This window comes from Centruroides vittatus, unplaced genomic scaffold (genome assembly GCF_030686945.1).
Source record: "Centruroides vittatus isolate TY-2023 unplaced genomic scaffold, ASM3068694v2 contig_876, whole genome shotgun sequence".
In the NCBI taxonomy this organism is placed as follows: domain Eukaryota; kingdom Metazoa; phylum Arthropoda; class Arachnida; order Scorpiones; family Buthidae; genus Centruroides; species Centruroides vittatus.
In genome coordinates this window covers 688727-716506 of record NW_027122568.1, presented here as the reverse complement: position 1 = coordinate 716506, position 27780 = coordinate 688727, and the positions used below count along the sequence as shown (strand labels likewise).

Here is a 27780-nt window from a genome sequence, read left to right as displayed (position 1 = left end):
ATTACATCAGGATACTTTTCTGCAATTATATTTAATTAATTACTAAATAATTTGTCATTATAGGGAGGTGTTAGATGCCATCTCTTATTAAATTTAATAATTATAATTAAATTAATATTTATTAAATAATTTAAAATATGGACAGTTTATTTTGAAAGTGATGTAAGTCCATTTTCTCTTGTTTCGAGAAAAAGAAAGTATAGCATATCTGTCAATGAAAAAAATATAGGTTAATTATATCAAGTCTGGCAATGTTTTTACTGATTTATCGATATGTAAATTGATTATAGAAATTTGTTTTAGGCGAATTTAACTAAAATAATGTATATTTACGAGCTGCAAAGGGACTTACACCACTTTCAAAATTAGTCAATTGTAAAAATCATTTAATTTCAATTTTTAAAAATCAAATATCACTTAAAATATTTCATATTAATCCAATTTTGTTTACAAATAATAACAAGACATAAAATAGAAGTAGTATTTTTAATTTTAAATGTTAATTATATTGTTAAAATTAACATAACATATTGGTAGTATTTACTTATACTCTTCAAGTGGCAGTGTTTTAAAATATTCATGATGCACAGGAGGTATGTAGGGTAATAACTGCTCCATATCCTTATATTTTTGGTAAGTAATAGGTCTAGCATCGTGATATAAAGGCGTCAGGTCGATTTTTTCAAATTTTGGCAATCTTCCCAGATGTGTTGGTAATAAACTTAGTCTTAAATTCTTTGTCCTCCATTGATGTTTTATATAAAATAGTATATGGTGCACTTTTGAGAAATCTCATCCAATATATTTGCAACCAATTGACTTTTTCTCCATTAGTGTTTCTGCTTATCTGTTTTTTGATTGTGTTCTGTAGATTTTGTGTTGAAACAAAATCCTCTCGTTTCATTTCATGCAAAATGAATTTATTACATTGTCTACATTTTTTTATGACATCATAATAATCCTGTGGTGTGTACAGGAAATTCTTTTTTCGTAATGCCATTTCTATAATACCAAAATCTGCATCATTTGGAAGGTATGAATGCCCGGAGAGTAAAAATTTGTGATCTATTGTTTCAATGTTATTTTCAAACGATTGGACAACCCTCAACAACATCAATGCCATTTTTAAATTTCGATTTTGCCCAGTACACATATCACTGTATGCAATAACATGAGATTGAGTCGTTACACTTCGTAAATGTTTCAAACAGCAAGAAGCTACTTCTTGCAATCCTCTGGAAGCAGTGGTTTCGTCCCACACATACATATTAACTTTATCGTCATGGAAATTGTGAAATCCCTTGTTTAAAACATACATATTTCGCTTATAATATGCGATTGAGACAGATAATTTGGGGTAGGGTAAGGCTTTTTGTAAGTCAAAAGAAAAGGCAAAGTATTTATCGCCATTTTTTGATGTCAGAACTTTGTCTTCTTGTAATGCTTTTCTTGCTAATTCAGAATCTTTCAAGTGAGCATCATGTCTTTGAACAAGAATTGCCTTTTCTTCATCATCAGTTGTTGTCTTAATTTTCATATCAAAGAAATTGCATCTTGCACAAGTATCTTTACATGGCAAATGGAAATGTAACTTGAAATCTCGTTTAAAGATTTTCCTGTATGTCCATTCATTAACTGAACTCAAGTTATTTTCCTTACATTTTTCCAAGTACAAAGTATACATTTTTCTTATGTTTAATTCAGGATTCAAAAACAACCATTCTGGATTTTGGGATCGAGTATAATGACTTTCAAATGCCGGAAAGCTTTTTATGTGTTCTACGACTGTATTTGTCAATAGTTCACTAGTTCTTCTGCAAAAGCCATCCATTTTTCCACGCATATCTTTCAGAATATTCTCATGCGCTTTTAAGACATGATCAAATTCATCCAGTAGATATTTTGAAAGTATCAATGAAAAACTTCTTACATACTAAAATGTTTCCACCACAAGTGACCAGGTAAAATTTATAAGCATATGCCCTTGGAGTGCCCGAATAATGTCTTGGCCTTCTTCTATTTACAGTTTCACAGTGAACATTACAATAGAGAAATACGTTTTGCTTATTAAAATCACCTATATTCCAAAACTTATCAAAAATTGCTTCACGCTCTGATTCATTAACACATTCTATACATTTCTTCGAGCAGTTACAATTTTTGGATTCAAATTTTTTTTGCTGGAATGAATTTTCCTTTTTTTGTATAGTAATCTTGTCTGGCATTTTGCTTAATTTTGTTTGTCCGTTGCATATATTTTCCTTTATTTTCTTCTGCAGAATCTAAGTTCTCGGCAACGATATCCTCATCTGATGAAGATTCTACCTCTATAATTCTTCTCTTTTTACGTTTCATTAATTTATTTTTCATAGTGGAATTATCTTCATCCTCTGATTCTAAGATTTTTCTTTCATTTATATTCATGGGTTTTATTTCTATGTGAATTAATTCAAAACAAAATAAAATAAATATTTTCAATTGTTTTAAAATAATATTGATTTACCATTTCTTCTTACCTATATCACTATCTGATGCTAATATGAAATTATCCATGTTAGGAGGAAAATAAAATAAGTAACCTAAAATAGTAACACTCGACACATGAAATAAAACAAATGTGAAACAGTAAGCCAACTGTTTGCATAAACAGGTGTCAAGGCTACTGACCCTGACACCTGACACCTGTGTATGCAAACTGGACTTACACCACTTTCATAATCAATGGTTCTGCAATGTCTTTTACTAGCAAATTTTAAACTAGACAAAGCATGGGCATTTTTTAAGATATTAAATACTAACTAGTTATAAATAAAAAGTTTACACTGAATTAAGCATAAATTATGTGATATTTCATTTTTTTTTTTTAAATGGATTTGCACCACTTTCAAAATAAACAGTCCATATTCTGGAAGAAAAGAATTGGCCTGGAGCAGGACTCGTACATGCAACTCTCACTTACCATGAGTGGATGCATTGCCAGTTACACTACTTGAGCCTCCAATCTCTGATCCAGACATATTTAAATATGATATAACCATCTTCAGTTATTTACAGTGCCAACTGGAGACACCTTCAGCACCCTCATCCCATAAATTTTATACCCACCCACCCACCCACGTATAATTTTATAAATGTAACAAGAATACTGATAGACATATATTTTGTATCAACTGGATAGATTATAATCAAAAATACACCTTTAAAAAATCCAGCAATGAAATTTAATAAATACTGTTCTTACTTGTAAAATATATGAAAAAATTATATTTTTCTTCCAGTTCTGACTTATGGATTTTGTATAACTTAAAAAATTTTTAAAATATTGTATAAACAATGAATAAAAAAATTAATAAATACTAATCGAAAACATTATTATTTATTAAATTTCATTGCTGGATTTTTTTAAAGGTGTGTTTTTTTGAATACTGATGGACAAGATCACTTTATAAAATGACTGTTAAAGCAATCTTTTTATAAAAAGTTAACTGTATTTTATAATGAATTTAGAAAAGTAATACAAGTATTACAAAAATCTGTTAGTTATGATAATATATTAAAATAAGAAAGCTATATAGATCCTCCAACATTCTAAAGTTTTAAATTTTATACTGCAATACAACATTCATATTAAAAATTTGAAAAATATAAAATTTTCCAATGCTCTGGAAGATTGTCAAGGAAGTCAACCATCTTTGAACATTACATATAAATTTAATTTAAAATATTATTTAAGTTTACCAAATAATATTTGAATTAAGTTTGACATTTATAATAATTAATTCAAATTTAATTTCTTTAAATTAATTTTTAATTTAAACAATTTAATTGAAGGTTTTTTGGTGTTATTTAATTTAATTTAAAAGTAATTTAAGCATTTACTTTATTTATGCTTAAATTAAATAATAATAAATAATTTTTGTCAATATATAATATTATTGAATTGTTTAATGTCCTTATTTATGTTTTATATTTATTAAAAAAGAATATTTGCAATTATTTACTGAAATAAGAGATTCTCATTTGAATAAATAAATTTTCTTTAAAACAAATTTACTTTTGAAATCTATTAGAGCCATATGATCAAATGCTGATTAAAAATATTACATAATATAATATATTCTGAATAAACATAAATTTGAAAATTTTATTTAAATAATTTTACATGAAACATCATATTAGATTTATTTATAATCTATATTTTTATTTTTGATGAATTGGCATCGTTTCCTTAAAAAATTTAATAAAATATTAAGAAGCTGCCTAATAATAGTCATTCTAACAGAAAACTTTAAAGAATAATATTTAAATAAATTTATGAACAACAATAAAAATCAAAAGTACAAAATTTATTTTAATTTTCTTGTTATTCCTTCAATATATCTTTTTCATACTAAATAAAAAATGAATATGGCATTTATTTAACCTGTCTTTCTCATAGTGCAGGAACACAAACAGTATTAGCAGAGACAATCTTTCCATTAGTGTTTAATTATATTCTAGTAGTATAGAGATCAGTCAAAAAGTAATGTACAACCTGGCAACACTCACACATAAATGATACAATCATTCCCATCTTTTGCATAGTTATGATTAGGGATAAGACAAGCACATCTATGTTTGCAATAGTTCCAATAAGGATAGTTTGAGTACTGTCACATATGATGATCAGCTGTTGTCCATCAAAAATGAAACATTACATGGACAAACACTGACAGAGATTTATGCAGCACTTACTGAAGTTTGTGTTGGTTCTGTCATAGATTGAAATACAGTGTCTTGATAATTATCTAGTTTTCATCAAGGTTACCATAGCATTCAGAAAACTTGGGGTTTTCTGAATGCTACGGTAACTACTTCAGTTGGGATGACTGAAGTTGGGATAACTGAAGACCATTCAGGACAAGAATACAGTGGAATGTGTCATCAGTTTCTTGATAGGGATCATCACAAGGGATGCAATGATATTGCAACAGCAACTGGGATATTATACAATTCTGTCTTTACAATTTTGATGGTGGTTTTGGGAAAATGCAAGATATTGGCCATATGGGTTTCTCACCACCTGATTGAAGCAGAAGCAAACTCAGCTGGATATAGTTATCATGATGCTATTGTTGAGATAGTTTTACTGATGAAGGAAATGATTTTCTTGAACAAACTGACAAATTCTGGACTAGAGATTTGAACCTGAATTGAAATTTCAGTCTGAAAGTGGTGAAGCCCATCTCCCAAATTGAAGAAGTGGAGGATATAGTCAAAAAAGAAGAAAATGACAATCTGTGCATATAAGTCATGCTAGTGTCATCCTCATAAATAGAATGCCTGTCAGCTCAACTGTCACAGTTTAGTATTATTGCAAATTTATTCAACAATCAATCTCATATCTTCTTTATGTCTTCCAGCAATACTTTATTAAAAACAAATATTTTCATCTCATTTACAGGCCTGCTTCAGGTTCTGCACATTAAAATTGAACAGTTTACTGAGTTTTATTCAGGAAATGTGCCAAAAATTGCACAGAAATATGACCAGCCACCCTGCAGCTTTAAGTGCAGATTCTCCACAATAATGCAGATCATATATTGCACACATGACTGAATTGTTTGAAAAGTTTGAGTGGGAGATCTTGTCACATCCTCTTTAAAGCCCCAATTTGAGTTCATCTACTTTGACTTAGTTTCAAAACTGAAAACGCCAATGCAGGGGAGTTCTCTTTACAGCATAGCCATGCTATCTGTTGCTGTTACTGTGCATCTGAGAACTCAGCAAAAATGCAGAGTTGGCAAAAATAGTGGGCATCCAAAATGCTAGAGAGTCACAATTGACAAGCAAGTTTACTCAATTTCTGTTCTAATATAATAAAACACTGTTCAATAATTTTTGACACCCCTCTGTACAAGGAACTCAATAGTTGATAGTCAAGACAGTTAAAGCTCAGCCTGCTGCTCTGGGGATCTAATCTGAATGATCAGGAACCTCAAATTTTTCACAGGTAATCTTGCCCAGATATGTTGGGTCCTCATCCTTCACCATCTAGTCACTTCTATTGTGAATCTGGCTAAACCCATAACAAGTATGATTAAAAGACCCTTTCAGTTCTCTCAGACAGAAAGTCTAAAGAAGGAAAAGTGCAAATTGGACATAAAGTAAATGCCAAATTAATTTTTTATGCTTATCTTCAAATTATGTGTCTCTTTAAAAATTTATAGAAATTGAAAATAGTGTTTCAATGTACAGAATTTAAAAATTCAAAAATAATACAAAATATCTCAAAAAAATTTTCAAAAGAATTATTTTTATCTGGAACTGTTTTTTTATAGTGATTAAAGAAAGAAACGATAAAGTTCTAATAAATATTTAACTCTAAATTTAATCTTATGCAAAATTTTAAACATTAAAATGTATTTAATTTTACAAAGAAAAAGTTTAAAATTATTATTAATTCACAAATTTATATCATTTATAAATAATATAAATTAGAAATTAAAAATAATAACTTTTAACCATTTTAACTTTAAACTAATAAATATATAATTTGACAAAATATGTATTGATTCACTTTTTATAATTATGAAATATAAGTAGATAAATTTTTGAGACACAAATTATTTTTCAATATTTGAAAAACATTAAAAAAGTTTTCTATTTTTTTCTTTGAAAATCATATTAGTATTTCAATGAATTCACTTTTCCAATAATTTAATTAACAATCTAATAAATAAATTCATTTAATAATTACCCCTTTCAAATTCCCCTAAAGTTTTCCAAGGAATATACTGAAGAGCACAGAACTGAATACTTAAACAATCAGGTGGCCAGTGATCCAGAAAATTTATTGGTATTATAACTTTTTCCATCACATCAGCTAGTTTAATCTGAAAAGAAATGTTATTTATTTGTATATATAATTTAATATCTAGCTATAAAATTATCACCTTATTAATAAATAAATTTTAATGATTTTCAATACATGAATTTATAATTTGTTCTAACATCTATCTTCAAATTAGAATTAGAAGACTTTTTGTATCATCTGTATTTTATATTTTTTGTATTTTATTAAATGTAAATACCATTAACAAACTTCAAATGATAATTTATTTGTTTGACAAGACACATTAAGTCAGCCATTTATTTCTATAGATTAGATAAATTCTTATATGCTTACAGGGTGGTCTATTTTAATCCACTGGAATAACAAAAAATATATACTATACTATAGAAAAATGCATTACACCAAAACTGTCACAGTTTAAAGGGGCCAAAAGATAGTATGATTGGTTACATCATAGATGGCATTACATTGGTGAAAACTGGGTCACTTCATTTTCTTAAATGGAAACTCATTTTTTATTGCATATTATGATTCTACAAAAAAAATAAACTTTTATCTGAAATAGTTTTCTGAAGGATATACATATAAGAAGTTATGATTAGTTCATTTGTTCATGGCAATTCAACACATGGGCAATCTGCTGAGGGAATGCCTCTCAAGATGGCTTTCTAAGAGAAATTGGACCCTATTTAAGTGTTACAAATGTGAAAAAAAACCTGAAAAACTCCGCATGGCCAGCCTATTGACAAGATGTGACAACCAACTACCAGTGTTCAGTGGTTTTATCCATTTAGCCACTGGTGAGCTCAAAAAGTTATGAGTATTTGGAGTTTTACATGACTACCACAAATAAACTAATCACCAGCATGTGAATATCTATGAAGTTCACTGAAAGAAGCAAGAAAAATGCTAAACAGATCATTAGGAAACTATTAATATTTGGTTGAATCAAGATCTCTTTATCAAAAACTTGGTAACTTTAACACATTGGAACAAGCATTTGTATCAGTTCATTATTCAAAGAAAAAGAATGATTCCACCAAATAACAGTTTCCTAATGATGTTTTTTAGCATTTTTTTTATCCTTTTTACAATTAACTTCACAGATAACTACAGATGTGCATAATGTAGCAGTCACATAACTTCTAATATATGCATCTTTGGGAAAAATGTTTCAGATAATAATTTTTTATGTAGAATCATAATATGCAATAAAAAAAATGAAAATTTTTGTTTACGAAAGTGAAGTTGACCTGCATTTATCAATTGTAGCAACATCTATGACAAAACTGATTATGCCATCTTGTAGCCCCCTAAGTCTAATAATTTTGGTGTACTGAATTTTTCTGTAGAATGGGTATTTTTTGAGTTATTCAGTAGACTGATTAAAATGAACCACCCTGTATATTCAAATAAGAAAATAACTGAAATATAATATTTCTTCTACATTAAGAATTAAGAAGTTTATATTTGAAGTACCACACAACCTATAAATTAATGTGTTTCATTGTTCTAAACTAATAAAAATATTGCCAAAATTAATATTTAAATCAAATTTTTTTAAATTGTAATTCCTCATCAAATTATATGAAATTTTTTACACAGATTATGGACCTTCTATAATGTGCCTAAAAAATTTCATTTTAACAATAATTATGAACATTAATAATATTCATAATAATCCATATTAACAAAAATATTCAAAAAATTTCATAGGTTTAAACCTTAAATAATAAGTCTTCAAAAATAATATATACTGTAGAAATATAACCTGCTCTATATATAGTCAAAACTTTTATTATAAGAAAGAAATATTTTGGATTATCTTAAACTAAAAAAGCAGTTTATATTTCTATTTATTACAATAAGGTGTCAAGGTTTACTCAGTTTAAATATTGTATAAATTATTATTTTAAAAATAATAATTTTCTAATAATTTTGAATTAAAATATACAGGGTGATTCACTTAAGAATTAATTTATTATGTGGGAATATCTCTGTATAAAATAAAAAGATGAGCATGAAACATAAAACAGAATGATTCTTAATTTCATGATGAACCAGTTGACCAAGACATGTTCTACATTACTTGTTATTCAAATGTGACTGAAAAAAGTGAGGTATTAAACAAGTATTCAGTTCCAAGCAAATCACCTTGTATAAATAAATAACAACTAACCCGTTAGAAAGCTATACATCCACAAGAGCCGAATCACCTTGTATCATCAAATAATGTAATGTTAAAAACAAAAACAAAATTTAAAGTACTTCTCTATTAGTCCATCTTGTAAGTCCATACTGAGGGGTGATTAATGGCACAAAAATTTCACAACTTCCAACAGCATCATTGAGTTTATCTTGCCAATCATTTCCAGCTTGTATTTCATCAATATCCTATATAAATAAAATATAATTTTATATATAACTAATTATATATAATTAATATATAACTAAAAATCACATAAAAATTTTTTATTATAAATAAATATGACAATTGTCTAAGTAATATCATTTAGACTAGGGGGCAGGGAACTTTTTAGCCATTACCTTAAAATATATTTGTGTAAGTCAACATTACCCCCCTCAGGAACAACATAATAATACTAATAATAATAAACAAATTTTATTGCATGCATAAAAATCAATACAAATTTAAATTAAACACTATTTATTGAATCATTTTACACTGAAAATAATAAATAATAGACAAACCTAATAAAATTATCAGTTTGGAACACAATAATTTCATTGAAAACTTTTACTCTTTAGGTTTTGAAGAAATTCCTTATTACCCCCAATATTTTCATTTTTATCCCATTTGGGATAATTTACCCCGGTTCCTCAACTGCTGATTTAGACAGATCTTAAAAGTAAAAGCACATTTTAAAGATCTTATATGAGATCTTTTAAAATATAATCTTGAGATAATAATAGTAATAATAATACACACAAAATGTACTATGACAGAGCCATGATCACATATAAAACAATTTACAACAACAAACCAGACATCACACTCATTGATAAACAATAAAATCACATACATTATAGACATAATCATTCCAAACAATCACAATGCACAAAACATATGCACTGAAAAAATCAGCAAATACACAAACTCACCAGGAAATAAGGCATCTGTGGAGAATGGATAAGGTGCTTATTGTACCGTACCTGCCGTTCTCTCTTCTACAGGTGTCATACCACACACTACACAAAAGCCTGGGAACATTACAATTGAATACAAACACATACATAACACTACAGAAGGCCACTATATTGAATAAATGTCATATTGTTAGGTAATTCCTGAATACAGACACATACACTGACACATTTATTTAATTTTTGTTTTGTTTTGGTTGCTATGCTTTGACTCTGGTCCAGCATAGTACACTGCAACTGGTGTCAACCAAGTATAACCCACTAAACCCAACATAATAATACTAATAATAATAAACAAATTTTATTGCATGCATAAAAATCAAAACAATATGGTATGTGTTCATTTAGAGTTAAAAAAAATATATTGGTAAATAAAATTGACCACAAATTCCAAAAAAATTTTAAATGTGGTAAATATTTACAGATTATTTATATTTTAAAATATATACAACTAATGAAAGTTATGTAGTTATGTAATGTAATTCTTTTTAGAACATTAAGGAAAGATTTGAAATAAAAATTTTCACAGTTTATTTATCTTATTTCTATGGTATAATTTCATATTTACACATACACACACACAAAGAAAAAATAAAGAAACTATTGATAAGATTAAATATTATTGTTATTTGAATAATCAGTAAAAATCTTATTTGTCTAATTGATTAATCTAATTTATATCAAAATGTTTTATTTTAATTTTTGAGACCATCGAAATAGAAAATAATTATATAAAACTAAAATTTTTAACAATATTTAAAAAGTATTTTATGAGAAAAATACATATATTTAGTTGAAAGTTGATACATTAAATATACATGCTATCCATTTATTTAAAAACAACTACATATTGCTCCAACACTAAGCCTGGAATATATTAACAAAAATCAGTACACATCCGAACCTTAGAAGAAATTCCAGGATATTAAAATTAAATTAAATTTTATATAAATGTACCATATAAACAAGAATATTTTAAATTAAAATTTAAAATATTGTTGTTTATATGTTTTTTTGAATGATCCTAAGAATGTTCTGTTTCCGCATTCCATTCGAAAGCATTTTAACCTGAAGATCTCTCCTGTGCAGATCAAAAACATTCGTGTTTGCATAAAAATATCCTAGAATTTATTTTAAGGTTTGGACGTGTACTGTTTTTTATACAACTACATATTCGTGAAATAGTTTATATATATATATGTGGTGTCTGTGGATGGCTGCGCTGAGCGTTAAGAGGCATATGTAGAACTCAGTTTAAGAAAACACAAAGAACTTCTTATAACATATAAGGACGTACACTTTAATATAATACAGAGGACGTTACAACACAAAGAACACTAACAAATCATCTTGAGGCGGACACGTCGTAGCTTCTTCCTTTCCTACTCTTACCGTTGTCTTCTTTTCGCCTCGGGGGAGAAGAATGCGCTTAAGCTTCGTCTTCATCTTTTCCCGCGTGTGCCAGAATGGGTGCGCACGACATTCGGCTTGACCATGTCGCTAGTGCGGGGGACGGGCACCACACATATATATATATAAATGATGCTATCATAATTCTTTTATTTTGCTCAAATATCTGAATTATAATATAACAAACATGTATTAGATATTTTATTTCTATGAATTATACTAAGATCATGTATTTTATCATAATAACATATATAAATAGCAATGATGTATTTCTTTATCATTATCAGATATAAAATGTTTTTTAATAATAAATAAATATAATATTTTTTATTGTATTACAGAAAAATAATTGATAAATTCTTGAAAAATAAGATTTATAGATTTGGTAATATCAATTATAAACTAGCAAGGTGTCTTGCATGACTTTCTTGATACTCAAATAGGAAGTTAAGGGAACAATAGGAAGTCAGTTATATGATGATATAAAATTAAATTCAAATTTATTCCATTTACTTTCTTCACTTTTTAAACTAAACTACAATAGGAGTATGTTAATCCAGCAATGATAATCTGGAATTTTTAAAAATCTATTACACCTAAAAAGTATACAATAATCTGGCTACTTTTCAGAGGGTACTGGATGAAAAAGTTCCATAAATATTGTCTCAAGAATATTACCTATAACCTCAAACTCCTATGCAATGTAATTCAGTGAACAATACATAGTTCATACTGTATTGTACTGAAGAAGCATTGCTTCATTAGAGCTTGCATGTGTTTTGAATTCAGTAATATGCATATTGTAATAATGTGTTCATGAACATTTTTTTCAGGTTTTTCAACCAAACTTAACACAGTATAATCAGGCATTGCATCATCTTCAGACTGATTTCAAGAATATATGTAAACCAATCAGAAGCATACAGCAGCATATTTAGTATGAAATGTATGTCATGTCTGCAACATTCAAATCATATATAAGTTATCAAATTTTTGCAAAAATATAAAAACATCTGGTAATCTGGCATTACTCTGATCTTGTAGGTGCTGGACTTCTACTATAACTTAAAATGTGAATTTTCTACAATAATTTTAATATTAATTTAATTTATAAAATGTCATTTATTTTAAAATACCGTTTTTATTGCATATACAATCTATATAAATGAAACTGTAATGTTCAGTCAAAGTCAGTTTGGATGTTTGTTGCCACATCACAGAAAAGCACCTGAATATATTTTAACCAAACTTCATATTTTGAATCTGTTGGTTCAGGTGAAGGTTTAAACATACATATGATCTCAAAATCTATATTATATAAATTAAACTGTAACAGATTTCTGTCTTTCTCTTTGTTTCTCTGTTTGCTAGATGGCAAGACATCACATATCAATCAGCAGCTCATCAAGCAATTATATATAAAAAAGTTGTACTAATGAAGTATGATATTATATTTGGAAATCTAATATTAAAAAAATAATTGGTGAGAAAGTAGCAAAACATGAAAGAAGTTGGAAAAGTGATGTAACTCTGCTAGATGGCACTACATATTGTATATGCATGGTGGCTTTTTCAAAACATTTCATGTTGTGTTCATAGTTACTTAGACTTAACTATATTGTATAAGTTTTATTTATATAAAAGATTGATTTAACAGAATTTAACATGTACAGTGAAACTTGAATGAGACTCATACATTACTGAATATTTTTCTCAGTTTGACAGATTTCTGTTTTGGACCATATCCATATCAAATTTGACATGAATATTCTTGGATTGTGGAAAACCTCACTGCAACCACTCATAAGGTCCACCCCCTCTTAACTTAAACCCAAGCAATTTTTTGTTTTTTGCAGTTTCATTATTCTAAATACCCAGATCAATTAATGTGCATTTTAGTTATTAAGAAGAATTATTAGGTATTAAGACCATTGTTTTAATCTCTCTCTTCCAACCTAACCTTACCATTCTCCCACCCCCTCAAAAAAACTAAGCAATGCCAGCTACATGCTATAATACTAATAATAACTGAAATCTAATTTTTATAAAATGTATAAATCAAAATCATTCCTTTGAAGATAATAAATACATAAGATTACCAGATATATACTTAATTAGTATAGTTTGCATAGCTTAACTGTAACTTTGACTTGTACATAAGTTGATTAAAATTATTGTAAGAGAGAAATAATAAATTCGTAAGTCTCATAACTTTCTTTTAGTTTAATATTTGTTTAAAAATTTCTGTGTCCTATATCTCATAACAAATTTTATTCCATTCTTTTGTTAATGCTACAGATCTAAAAGTTATACGTTGTAAGATCAAGCTTTAATAATTTTTTTTAAAAATTAATATTAAACAAATTTCCAATTATATTGCATTTTTATAATTATTATAGAATAAATTGTTCAGCAGACAATTATATATACCTTCAAAAAATAACTAACTACAGAAGAAACAGTAGAAGTTCACTAAGCTGACACCTATGGAACTAGAGTGGTTCCAGATAATCAAAATTTCTAGTTTACTGGATGTTTTTTATTTTTGCAAAATTTGACAAGTAATATACGATCTGAATGTTGCAGACATGCCATACATTTTGTACCAGTACATGCTGCTGTGTACCTCTAATTTGTTCATATAAGCTCTTGAAATCAGTCTGAAGATGAAACAGTACATGGTTATACTGTTATGTTTGGTTGAAAAACCTGCAAAGATGTTCATGAACAAATTATTGCACAAAGTCAATATTTATAATCCATGTGCATGTAATGTTTATGATTCATGTAATGTTCTAGATATGTACTCTAGAGGAGAATAAGGGAAATCCTGGCCACCAATTACATTTTAGTCTATATCATGAGACCCATTAGAGAAAATGTAGAACTTTTTTACATCAATTAATACTTCTATCTATTGGCTAATATATGATATATGATATCACGTGGTGAATATTTTCTCTGTTGTGTGTCACTCCACATTGAATTTTTTTTTTATGTTAAGCCTAATGCAATCACACGTTTTAGGAAAACAATTGTGGCTATTGTATCATTCCAAATTACTTTACATTTTGCACACAAAAAATAGACTTATTAATAAATGTAAAAACAAAAAATTTTATTTTTAGAAATTAATTCTAGTATGGTAAATTTCAAAGCAAAGAACAATGTATGGTGGAACAGAACATTGTTTACACTGGTAATGTGATTCCACTTGCTTTTTGCTTGTTGAACAGACTTTACAAACTCTGGTTGGATCTTTTTTCTTATCTGTTGCTGGTAAAATGCCATTCAGATAAATTTAATGGATTTTCATATGACAGTAGACCACTGCAGGTTACATGTCTGCTTGTGTGAGACTTTTCCATCATTTCTCTAATAACAGACATTTGAAAATCAAGAAATTATATCTGTTTTTTTGTATGTTGGCAATACAAAACACAAGCATTATATAGTGAAATATCCAGCATATGAAAAAACACTTTTTTGTACAATTTCACCATTTTTCTCATGCACAGATAATTGTGTATCACTCCATCACACAGATCAATTCCACCCATATTGCAATTATATTCTAACACAATTCAGCTTCATTATTATATCTCCTGATCTGTCATGTTTACCAGAATCTGAGAATTCGTTGTTACTCATCATACTTAAAATCATCACATCCCTCTTACCTCTCCAACAAAACACAGACAAACCTTTTTTCTGACAGGTCATAAATTCACCTTCCTTCAATTTACAATCAGGAAACCAGTTATTCATTTCATTTATATAAAATATATTGTAAAAATACAAAGCATTAAAGACCGATATGAATATATTATTCTTGTCTTCTCTGTCATCCCTTTCAACATCACATGACCATGATCCACACAACATCAAGGTACTTTTTACCTGATAAAGTAAATAAAGTAAAAATTACATTACAGATACTAGACATATCTTCACTTATTGCCATGTCCAATCTCCAGGAACAACAATTCTCCACTGCAGAGACGACCTTTCTTTGACATTTTAGACTGTTTTACATATTTGTGCAGAGTAGTAGCCTACAAAGAAAGGTCGTCTCTGCAGTGGAGAATTGTTGTTCCTGGAGATTGGACATGGCAATAAGTGAAGATATGTCTAGTATCTGTAATGTAATTTTTACTTTATTAAATTGTAATTTCTGCCAGCCCTTTTTACAAAGAAATGACTGTAACTTATTAATACCACTTATGTACAAATTTTTTAGTGTACTTAGTAATGTATTTTCTGTATACATTAAATCAAAAATGAAAATTTCTACAAAACATTTAAATTTCACAAATTGATTAACTTTTTAATATCTATTTATAATGAAGATATGAAATTAAGATTAAAAATTCATAATAAGAAAACATGATTAACTAAAAAAAACTTTTAGTTCAAATATTACAGTTACAAACTTACAGTTCAAATATTAAAACATTCATTATCATTATCTAACATCTTAAAAGTTAAATATGAGAAATAATAATAAATATTTCAGTCTTTTTGTTTTAATTCATCAATTCTGATAGTCAAATTTACTGATTATGAAAAAAATAATTACATTTAATTACTTGCAAAATAAAAGATATATGATATAATAAACGCATATCATTCTATTTTTTAACTGACTCTGCAAAAATAACACTTTTCAATTTCAACATCATATTCAGCTTCTCACTGTAATAAATTTTTTTCAAATTTAATTTAATTTACAATATCAATATTATAATTTACTGATTTTTAATTCAAAATGATGTGATATATATCTACTTACAAGAAATACATTGAAACCTAAATCAGCTAACTCTCTCTTGAGATCCCTCGCATGTTTGGAAGCTTCAGCTCGTACATAACTAATTAATATTTTCTTGTTTTGATAGAAATTTAGATTAGGGAGAGAATTTCGTCTTTCTGCTACTGACATTTCCATTAACTTGTCTCTTTCACTATAATAAATAATAACTTTTATATGGTTATTAAGATATTTTATTAACTATAAAATCCATATTTACCTATTAGTTTTGCATTTTTTTCGCTTTATATTTTCAGAACTATCTTTACATAGGGCACGAAAGGACTTTGCATTAGAACTCAACATGAAATGTTCATGATATAATATGTCCCAACCTATCAATTTACATTCTTGTTCTTTTGACACTGGCCATTGTTTTTGTTGATTTATATATATAAATGAATCTGGTAAACTATTGTGTAACTATGGAAAAATATCATTAATACATAAATTAATAATTTTTAAAATTAAAAGTAACAAAAAAATAAAAATATTCACAAGTTAAATTATAAATTAAAACCATTTTAAATTAACTTTAATATTAATTTTTTCCCCTAATTTTCTTCTCTAGTAGCTCTTCTTCAAAAACATTAAATTAGAATAGAACTTTTGATGTGAAAAAATTATGTGAAATTGTGTTTCAAGATATTGAATTTTTTAAAATAATTTTTAATTTAAAAAGTTTTAAAATATAAATTTGTTGTTAAATTTTTGATGATGATTTTAACTCAAATTATTTTGATTATCATAATATTTAAATTCCTAATAAAACAAATGACTCCAAAGTTGTTTAAGAATCAGTTGATTCAAAGCTCTAAAATAGCATTTATCTGAAAACATATTTGCTCTTTACATAAACAGCTTTGCAATACTCATCTTTCTATTTCCCAAATTTGAGGAATCTTATAACATAATCCATATATAAATAGAAATTTTTACTTTAAGATTATAATTTTTAATAATATTCCAGCATCATTAAATTGTTTATTTATTAATTAAAAAAAACTTACATTTAATAACATATGTTTAATTTTCTACAATCATAAATAACTTTCAAGAAGAAATTTTTATAAATAAAGTGCTTTCCTTTTCAAAACCCTCCAAATTTAAAAGTGCAACTTACAAAAACTGATTTAACTAAATTTTTCTAAAACTATTTTGAGTTCTGTTGGTACTTTCAATATATAATTTACTCTGATTTTGTGTGTTAAGGATAACACACATTTGTTTCTATGTATTTTATGTTTATGTATGTATTGTTTCTACAGTACTTTTTTAACTCTTACTAGGTTAAACATTGTTTGTTCTCAAAATAACTATTTAAAAAAGGAGAATCATTAATTTTTGGTAGTTTGGATATCTTTTGATAAAAAAAATTGTTCTTATTCTATTTTTTGTTTTGAATATCTGACTAGACTAACGTGTTAATTATTATAAATACTTATGAGTATTTATGTTTGCAGTAAGTAATTTTTTGTGATTTTTCAAGTTTTGATTATTTTAATTTTTTTATACCATAATAGAGTTTAAAAACTTTTAGTGGATTCACATTATCAAATAATAATAATAATAATAATAATAATATTGAATAATAAATAATAATAATAATTAATAATTAAATAATAATAATATATACCACAACAGACCAGACATCACACTCATTGACAAACACAATAAAATCACATACATTATAGACATATCCATTCCAAACACTCACAATATACAAAACACATGCACTGAAAAAATTAGCAAGTACACAGAACTCGCCCAGGAAATAAGGCATCTGTGGAGGATGGATAGGGTGCTTATTGTACCTGTCGTTCTCTCTTCTACAGGTGTCATACCACACGCACTACACAAAAGCCTGGGCACATTACAATTGAATAGAAACACATACATCACACTACAGAAGGCCACTATATTGAATACATGTCATATTGTGAGAAAATTCCTGAATACAGACACACACACTGATACACTTCTTTAATTTCTGTTTTGGTTACTATGCCTTGACTTTGGTCCGGCATAGTAAACAGCCACCGGTGTTAACAGAGTATATCTCACTTAACCCAACATAATAATAATAAAAGGAAACAGCTCAAAAACATTTTCAAGAAAATAAAAACACACACAAAACACAAACATCACAACACACGCATTACAGAATACATTGATACACTAAAACAAAAACTTGCTGCCAAAGCACGTAGACTCAAACGATACAAAACATGTACACTACAAAAACAACAAAATAAATTTTTTACAACCAATGAAAAACTCTTTTACAGACAAATTAATAACAAAGCAAACACTGATACACAGCACAGTGGCACACCAACAGAAGAACTCACAACTTATTGGTCTTCTCTTTGGTCCAGTGCTGTCACGCACAATGCTGATGCAGGCTGGATCGAGAAGGAGAACAGAAACTTGCACAACATACCAACTATGCCCTGTGCTGAAATAAACATACATGATTTCCATTACACTGTTAACAGAACACACAACTGGAAGACACCTGGTGTCAGCGCCGGATAAAGGGGCGGGCAAACTGGGCGAGTGCCCGGGGCATCAAATTTTGAGGGGCACCGATATAAAAATAAAATATTTTTTACATTTATTATTTTTTTAGATTTTATAAATTAAAATTGATCATTTTTCATGAGACATCGACTTTTTTAGTAAGCAATAAATTGTTTTTTCTTTAATAATACCAAATAAAGGTCACAACACTAATTATTTTATTATTGTCAACAGATATAAATAATATTACAACTATTCAAAGAAAACTATTTGTATAGTCAGAATTCATAATAACTCAAAAACAAAAATTTACTAATTAAAATAATGAAACCTAAGAATTTTTATGGCTTTTATCACACAACATTAATGCAGACAAATGCTTTTTAATCTCTAAAAAGTTTATTTTTATTTATTTTAAAAGGATAATTTGTAATCAGTATCACGTATCACAACAATCTACTCAAAAAATAGACGAGATCAAATTTATAAATTACAAATATCAACAAAATTATGAATAGTCAAAGTGATACTGGCGCCTGTCATACGCCTTAATGGTTAAATAACTTTGTCTTTCTGTAAACTTTGCATTAACAACACTTGCCGTGCTTTAAATAAATAAATTTTTTACACAGTTCTTTATTGTGTAATTTTGATTTTTTGCCTTTTTTTACTTTTTTTAATTTGCAGTATATTTGTATATTCTTGTATTGAAAGGGCGCCAAATTTTGTTTTGCCCGGGGCGCTCAAAACCCTAGAACCGGCACTGCCTGGTGTAGACAACATTCACAATTTCTGGTACATAAAGTTTACATCACTGCACCAGGAACTAGCTAAACACCTAACACACATCATCATCAATCCACAAGACATGCCAAATTTTCTTACTCAGGGCATCACCTACATGAAACCTAAAAACAACAATACCACAGACCCCACACAATACAGACCAATTACATGTCTTCCAACACTCTACAAATTATTGACATCCTGTATCGCAAACAAAATATACAAACATGTTGAAGAACACAACATTCTTACGGAACAACAAAAAGGTTGCCGTAGAAACCACAGGGGATGCAAAGAACAGTTACTCATAGATTCAGTCATTCTACGGCAAGCACACAAACAACACAGAAACATACACATGGCATATATAGACTACAGAAAAGCATTCGACAGTGTTCCACACAGTTGGCTGCTACATATTCTACACATGTACAAAATACATCCATCACTCATTACATTCTTCCAAAACACTATGCAGCACTGGAGAACAACACTACATCTCAGGGTTCATAACACTTCCATACAAACAAACCAAATCTTTATTAGGCGAGGAATTTTTCAAGGAGATTCCTTGAGTCCTCTCTGGTTCTGCCTAGCCCTGAACCCATTATCCAACATGTTAAACAACACACAATATGGTTACAATATCAGACACGAAAAAAAAACACAGTTTACACTGTCACATCTCATGTACATGGATGACATAAAACTTTATGCATCCACACAAAAACAACTTCATCAACTCCTACAAATCACACATTCATACACCAAGGACATACAAATGGAATTTGGCCTAGATAAATGCAAAACAGTTCACATAGAAAAAGGAATCCTGAAGAAAGATTTTGCACTTGGAAATGGAAATGTTATTGAATCCATGGAAGAGGGCGAGTTCTACAAGTATTTAGGATTCCAACAGGCCAAACTAACAGAACATACACAAATAAAGCAAAGATTAATTAAAGAATACCAAAGTAGGCTAAATGCTATTCTCAGAACACAATTAAATGCAAAACATACAGTTAAAGCAATAAACACATATGTCATTCCAGTACTTACATATTATTTTGGAGTTATACATTGGACTCACACAGATCTTGAGCAACTCCAAAGGAAAACAAAAACAACGCTTACTAAGCATAAACAACATCCTAAATCCGCCACAGAAAGATTAACCCTTACACGTAAAGATGGCGGACATAGTTAACCTTCACTACAAACAAATACAATCACTGCGAGAGTTTTTCTATAAAAAACAAGAAACATCACAATTACATAAAACAGTAACTCTAGCAGACTCAAATAACACACCATTAAACTTACACTCACATCATATGGACACAACACAACATATAAAAAGCATAGACACCTTAAGAAATTGTGGGCTCGAAAGGCACTCCATGGCAGGCATCCTTATGATCTGGCCCAGGATTTTGTTGACAAAACTGCATCAAACAGCTGGTTAGCTCAGGAATGCCTCTTTGGGGAGACAAAAGGTTTCATGATCGCCATACAGGATCAGGTCATAAATACTAAAAACTACAGAAAACACATACTCAAAGATGCAACACTCACAAATGACACATGCAGAAAATGTCACATCATGCCAGAAACTATACAACACACCACCTCTGGTTGCAAGCTCTTGGCACAGACAGATTATTTACACAGACATAATCAAGTAGCAAATATAATACACCAAGAGCTTGCAAAGAAACACAAATTAGTAGACATCCACGAACCATACTACAAATACATTCCACAGACAGTATTGGAAAACAACACGCACAAAATGTACTACGACAGAGCCATAATCACAGATAAAACAATATACCACAACAGACCAGACATCACACTCATTGACAAACACAATAAAATCACATACATTATAGACATATCCATTCCAAACACTCACAATATACAAAACGCATGCACTGAAAAAATTAGCAAGTACACAGAAGTCACCCAGGAAATAAGGCATCTGTGGAGGATGGATAGGGTGCTTATTGTACTTGTTGTTCTCTCCTCTACAGGTGTCATACCACACACACTACACAAAAGCCTGGGCACATTACAATTGAATAGAAACACATACATCACACTACAGAAGGCCACTATATTGAATACATGTCATATTGTGAGAAAGTTCCTGAATACAGACACACACACTGATACACTTCTTTAATTTCTGTTTTGGTTACTATGCCTTGACTTTGGTCCGGCATAGTACACAGCCACCGGTGTTAACCGAGTATATCCCACTTAACCCAACATAATAATAATAATAAATTACAAACCTCACTTTGAATAATTTCACGAATTTGTTGTAATGTGCTATTTAGATTTACAAATACGAATCCTATTGACCTTTCTTGCAATTTTATACCAACTGGTGGAAGATCTAATAAAATTAAATTTTTAAAAAGCTTATATTTTAATGAAATTTTATCAATTGTAAATAATTTTAAAAATTGAAATTTAACATTTCTTATATTTACATTAATTACAGTCATGAATTACTTTAAAGTGCTTTGCTAATATGGAACTTTTCAATTAATAACTGAATATATTTTGTATCCATGCTTATTATTTTTGGTGCATGCTATGCTCTTAAGGGATTTTGAAGTTTTTTTTTATTTATTATCTTTACTTTTTAATCTTTTTTTAAGGCCTAGCACTATCACACACTTAATAAATGATAGCATAAATGTTTTTATGCTTTTGTATGCACTGGCAATTGAATAAAAGATAGTGTTTCACTTTAAGGAAATTTTTGCTTTAAAGCAGTGGTCTGAAACCTAACTTGCCTTATTAGCCAAGTATGCCTATACATATAGAACCAGCAAAATTATTATATTCATTACAATTATATTATATATACTACTATAGGTTAATACATAAGAAATATAATTTTACCAAATGAGATGCAGGTTAAAATACTGACCACATATTAAATGGTTAAAAAACCTTTTTTTTAACCATTTAATATTCTTTTAGCACCAATCCTACATAATACAATTATTAAACAGTAAAATAATAATTGAAATATTAAAATGATAGATACAGATTTTTTTTTTTTATATGATAATGTGTATAAATTCTCTTGCAGTTGCCAACCACAATTTTCAATATGTCAGAGAAATAGGAAGACAGCTACAAATCAGGTTTAGAAAACATATTCATGCAATAAAATATAATTATTCAAATTCTGTTATTGCTGTCCACTACCACACCATTCTGTTATTGTTGGTTGCCAGATCTTAGTAAATAGTGTTCTTTTTAATGGTAAATAGGTAATATTTTTAATGATATTTCATTGAAAGAAATATCATTAAAAAGAAAATTACATGAGCACTGAAAAATTATAAAAATTTCAACAAATTTTAAAATAAATTTAAATGATGATTTAATTTTGAGCAAGATCTGGCATAAAAGAAATCCAATATTTAATACTGTTGCACAATACCTTTCTTACTCTGATGAAAAAGTATGAAAAGGTCACATAGTGTATTTTTATGTAGCTTTTAGATTATAATTGCTTTTTTTAAACATATTGATACTTTAGCATGTCTTTTTTAAGAAACCATAAAATGTACATAAGTTTTAGCATAATGACATTTCTTCAGCTCTTTTGGAAGAAAACAGCAATTTCTCCAATGATGACATTTTTCTTCCTGACAGTGACAATGAATAAGATCATCTGAGTATGCAATCAGGTTCTGATAGTAAAGCAGATGCCAGAGTTATCAACAAACACTGAATCATCTGTAATGCCATATTTGAGCAGACAAAATCTGCATTCCACCACAAGGCAAAGTGCAAAGAAAGATCATCTCTATTTGGATTTCGAAAAGATGTTATTCTTGTCTCCTACATTTCAAAACCACACAAGTTTGTACATATAATGTTGACCTTATACCATGATCAGAAGGTTGATACAGAAAGTAGAGATAAAAGGAAACAATCTTTTAAAATGTTTTACAATCAAACAAATATGGAGTTGATGTGGATAAACTTGCAAGAACATATGACATGTCACACAATTCTAAATGTTGGCCACTCACCACATTTTTTGCTACACTAAATCATGCATGCATCAATGCTATGGTAATACACATAACAAATAATAAAGTAGAAAAGGGAAAAAACTAATCAAAAAAACAAAGTCTTATTAAGAAATTGGGACTGTTATTACTATAAGAACACATAAGGAACAGAAAAGATAATCAGAGACTACTCCAAGACTTACATACACAACTTCCAGAACATCTTGGAAAAACTCAAGAAACACTTCCAAAATGAGGTAAAATACTTCAGAGATGCTCTGAGTATCAAAGAAATATGTGTCGTAAGACTTGAATACATGCATAAAATTATTTCACCAATATGTCAAGAACACACTATTTTATATGCAGAGAATGCAACAAATTATGCACTGAATGATCTCACCAAGACAGACTATAAAAATTAATTTTTTTCTTATTTTTTAAGAATTACTGTGTCTAGATTATATTAATAAGTATTAAAATTTTATCACAAAAAAGGATATTTAAAAAAATTGGTTCTACAAACAGTTTCAATTTTCAGTTAGTCAGAAGTAGATAAATTTTTGTCTGTCTTTTATAACAATTTATTTTTTAAAAATAAATGTTTTATTTGGATCTATACTTAATAAAACATGATAAAACACATTTTAAAGTGCATTTTTATTCAAATTATATATTTATAAATAGATAATGTTCTGGGTAAAATTAATCCCACATGGTTCAAGCTGTAACCTTTATTCACCTGATTCACAGAAGGTTAAGTATACTTTATAACTCTGATTTTAATACTCAGCATAAGACACTCCTTATCACTCTTTTACTAATTAATATTATTGTTATTATATTATAATAATATTATACATTTATACATGTTCTTGTATAATATGAATTTGAATATCATCAGAAATAAGACAATAATTATATATATATAAATAACTAATTTACAATAATATATAATTATAACAATAATAAAAATAATAAAATTAGCATACCAAATTTTCTACAAATTCTTAATATATTATCAATTCCAATAATCTGACTTGCTTTTATTTCACTTTCATAAATATCTGCAATAGGCCAACTAAAGAAATAATAAAGTCAATAAATAACTGTACAAATATTACAAATTACACTTATAGTAAAATATCTTTAATCATCTATATGCATATTCACACTAAAAACAATGTAATTCAAGAAATTAATTATATAAACATTTTGAAGTAATATTAAATTTAAAAAATTAAAATAACTGAAAAATTATTCCAATAATATACAATAAAATATAAGTATTAAAATTATATATAGGCAGAAAGCAGCTGGTGTTGCAAAGATACTAGATGGTTGTTGATATATTATATAGTGTACTAGGCATACTGAATCACATTTCTAAATTTTGGTGAAAAGAATTGGTAATGCATGAAGGATTACAATTTAACAATATCTCATTGAAATATATATGAACTCCTTGAATTTGCTATAATTTTTTCCATGATTTGACAATACAAATTCTTCTACTGCCAGAAGAATTGTCAGTCCAACAACTGAATCTTGCTTGTTGTTTCTACTATCACTCTGTTTTTGTTATTTCTGACCAGAAATCAACTCATACGGGGTGTGGCGCAGGAACTTCCTTATTTTAAAAAAATCATAAAACAAAAAGTATTGGAGATATCAATTGAATTCTTTTTTATCATAAATTTATCTTTGTATACTAGTACATTTATCAATTAACAGGACTCATTATACTGAAAATTATGGATGCAGATATTTAGTCTTACAGATCAGAAATAATATTTTTTATTTAGTTCACCTAAAGTGTATGTGTTCAGGTGAACTAAATAAAAAATATTATTTCTGATCTGTAAGACTAAATATCTGCATCCATAATTTTCAGTATAATAAGTCCTGTTAATTGATAAATGTACTAGTATACCAGTGGCGTGCCGTCATTGGAAGCGGTGGAAGCGCCGCATCCACCTTTCAATGACCTTCCCTTGTATTTTCTAAAATATAAATTTTCATATTTTAACGTACTTTGAATTAATTAAAATTAATATTTTATTATAACCGCATTATGTATCTTATTAAAAAATTGTATACTAAATGTGAAAAAAACGATAAGATTGCTATTGTATATTCGAATGTCAGTGGCGGAATGGAAGCGCTTCGGAGACAGCTTTCAAGGTGAGGATAACTGAATGGTGTAAAGCAGCCAGAGAGCATTGGCGCATGCGCTTTACAGAGCACCAACCTCAGCCGGTTTAGCTGGTGGAAACTACACACGTGTAACGCTTCCAACGATTCTATCCCTTAGCCACTGGGTAGGGAGCTATCTGACTAAGTGAATTGTTTAAGATTTAAAAAATAAAGAGTATTCAATGTTATTTTTATGTACATTTTGTACATTTGTACATTTGTACATTATGTACGTTTTATTACAAAGTTATATTTAATTACAGTATAATTAAAAAAGTGGCCGGATGGCCGAGCGGTCAAGGTGGCAGCCTACCGCTCTGTGGGAGCCGGGATCGAATCCGAACGAGTCGAATAAACCCCAGGAAATTTTCGGGGTGTGGTCCGTTCGGATATGTCGGGCCCCGTCCCTCACCACCCGGTCGCCCCATTGTGGACCTGGCCGAACCCATAATGGGCCTTCTAAAAGAGGCCCTCTTAGTGCCCACAGGGCGGAAAGAGTTAAAAAAAATAAAAATAAAAAAAAAGTATAATTAAAAGAAAATTATAATTATATTGACAGATTTTCAGACAAAATCTTTAAAATTTTTATCACTTTTAGATGTTTTTCATAATATTGAAATTATTAACAATTTTTCCGAGCGTGTTTTAATTCTTTAAATTAAATAAATTTTATGGGAAATTTTTTGATTTATCTAAATTACGTAGCGAATCGCAATATTTATATTCGTGTCCGGACTATATTGACAAGTAACTCTTAAACATAAAACATATTATAATTAATGTCGATCCGAACAAAGACGTATTAAAAGAATTATATGATTTAATATCATTAATATTTACGGTACCATCTACCGGTGGGTCTGCTGAGCGCAGTTTTTCGACCACGAAGCAAATTCATACATTGGCCAGGAACACTCGGTCGGAGGAAAAATTGTCATCGCTGGCGTTGCTTTCGATAGAAAGAGAGCTTTCAAATGCGTCGATGGAGTCGACGACCAGCGACTTTTATGATAAAGTAATTAACGACTTTGCGGAAAAAATCGCCGAATAGAGTTAGTTTATAAAAAACTAAAAAAACAAGTTTTTCTATCATTGTTTGTATCATATCAATTTGTATTACGTATGTACTATTTGTATTTTAGAACTAAAATACATAAATTGTTTATTTTTGTAATTTTCAGTATTTGTTTAAAACTTTTATGGAAATGTCATGTACCGTACAGGTCTGACCCATCACGAAAGACGCGAAAAAACGGTTAATTTAGAGAAAAATTTATTAGTTTAAAAAAACATAAGTAAAAGTCGCTTGTAGTCGGACACCCATTGTTTATATCAAACTGCCAGGCAGTAACCATAAATCGCGGAAGAAATCTTTCTATGATCGGTGGAAGATTGAATTTATCTTCGATTTTGACTTTTCTCACTCTCCAGGTAAGAGTCTCGTTACGTTTAGTAACCTTGGACCCACCACTAGGGAAGCGTGATTGAGGGAGAACGACCAATCAAAATGGATGAAAGAAAGAACGGAGATTGATATAATCTCTCCGACAATCGAGGACGCCTGGCACTCGGTTAACATTCCGAATAACCATAACGCCGTGTGTCAACGCGCAAAAAAAAAAAAAAATAAATAAATAAATAAATAAAAATTTCTCGTCTATTGTGCCAACCCGTAACCCGTGCCACTTCGGACTTAGACCGTGTCCCCGACTCCAACGGATGAAGTCTCCCCGTGCCTTACGGACTCGTCAACGCCACTGTCCCGGAGCGACCTTCGATCGACCATCAAAGAACCACATCGACGCTCGGGACGTCCGAACGGCCGATTGTCCTAAAGCAAACTATTTTGTACATAGTGTATGTTTATTTTATGTTAAAATAAACGGTTTTTGTCAGATACTTGTCGTCTTTGTCTCTACAGCCACCACCTATGTACGAATGGACCGTAGACCATTACTGACACGCAATTAATTGATTGCCCCTGGAAGTCAACTTCTTACAGAAACTCA

General features: G+C 28.9%; 2 protein-coding genes across 3 annotated transcripts in view; both read right to left on the bottom strand.

The window, feature by feature from the left end:
- LOC136983103 (uncharacterized) overlaps positions 1-27780 on the bottom strand; it is a 52272-nt gene that overhangs the window by 18396 nt on the left and 6096 nt on the right. For both annotated transcript variants that reach the window (XM_067279732.1, XM_067279734.1), the window contains 6 exons: positions 24568-24656; positions 21827-21930; positions 16441-16643; positions 16203-16374; positions 9104-9229; positions 6740-6875 (listed from right to left, as the gene is read on the bottom strand). In XM_067279732.1, the coding sequence (XP_067135833.1) occupies positions 6740-6875; positions 9104-9229; positions 16203-16374; positions 16441-16643; positions 21827-21930; positions 24568-24656 (830 nt within the window). The remainder of the gene's footprint in view (positions 1-6739; positions 6876-9103; positions 9230-16202; positions 16375-16440; positions 16644-21826; positions 21931-24567; positions 24657-27780) is intronic.
- Positions 683-2364, bottom strand: LOC136983124 (uncharacterized). The gene has a single exon (XM_067279760.1). It carries the CDS (start codon positions 1841-1843, stop codon positions 683-685), a length of 1161 nt encoding a protein of 386 aa, XP_067135861.1. The 5' UTR covers positions 1844-2364.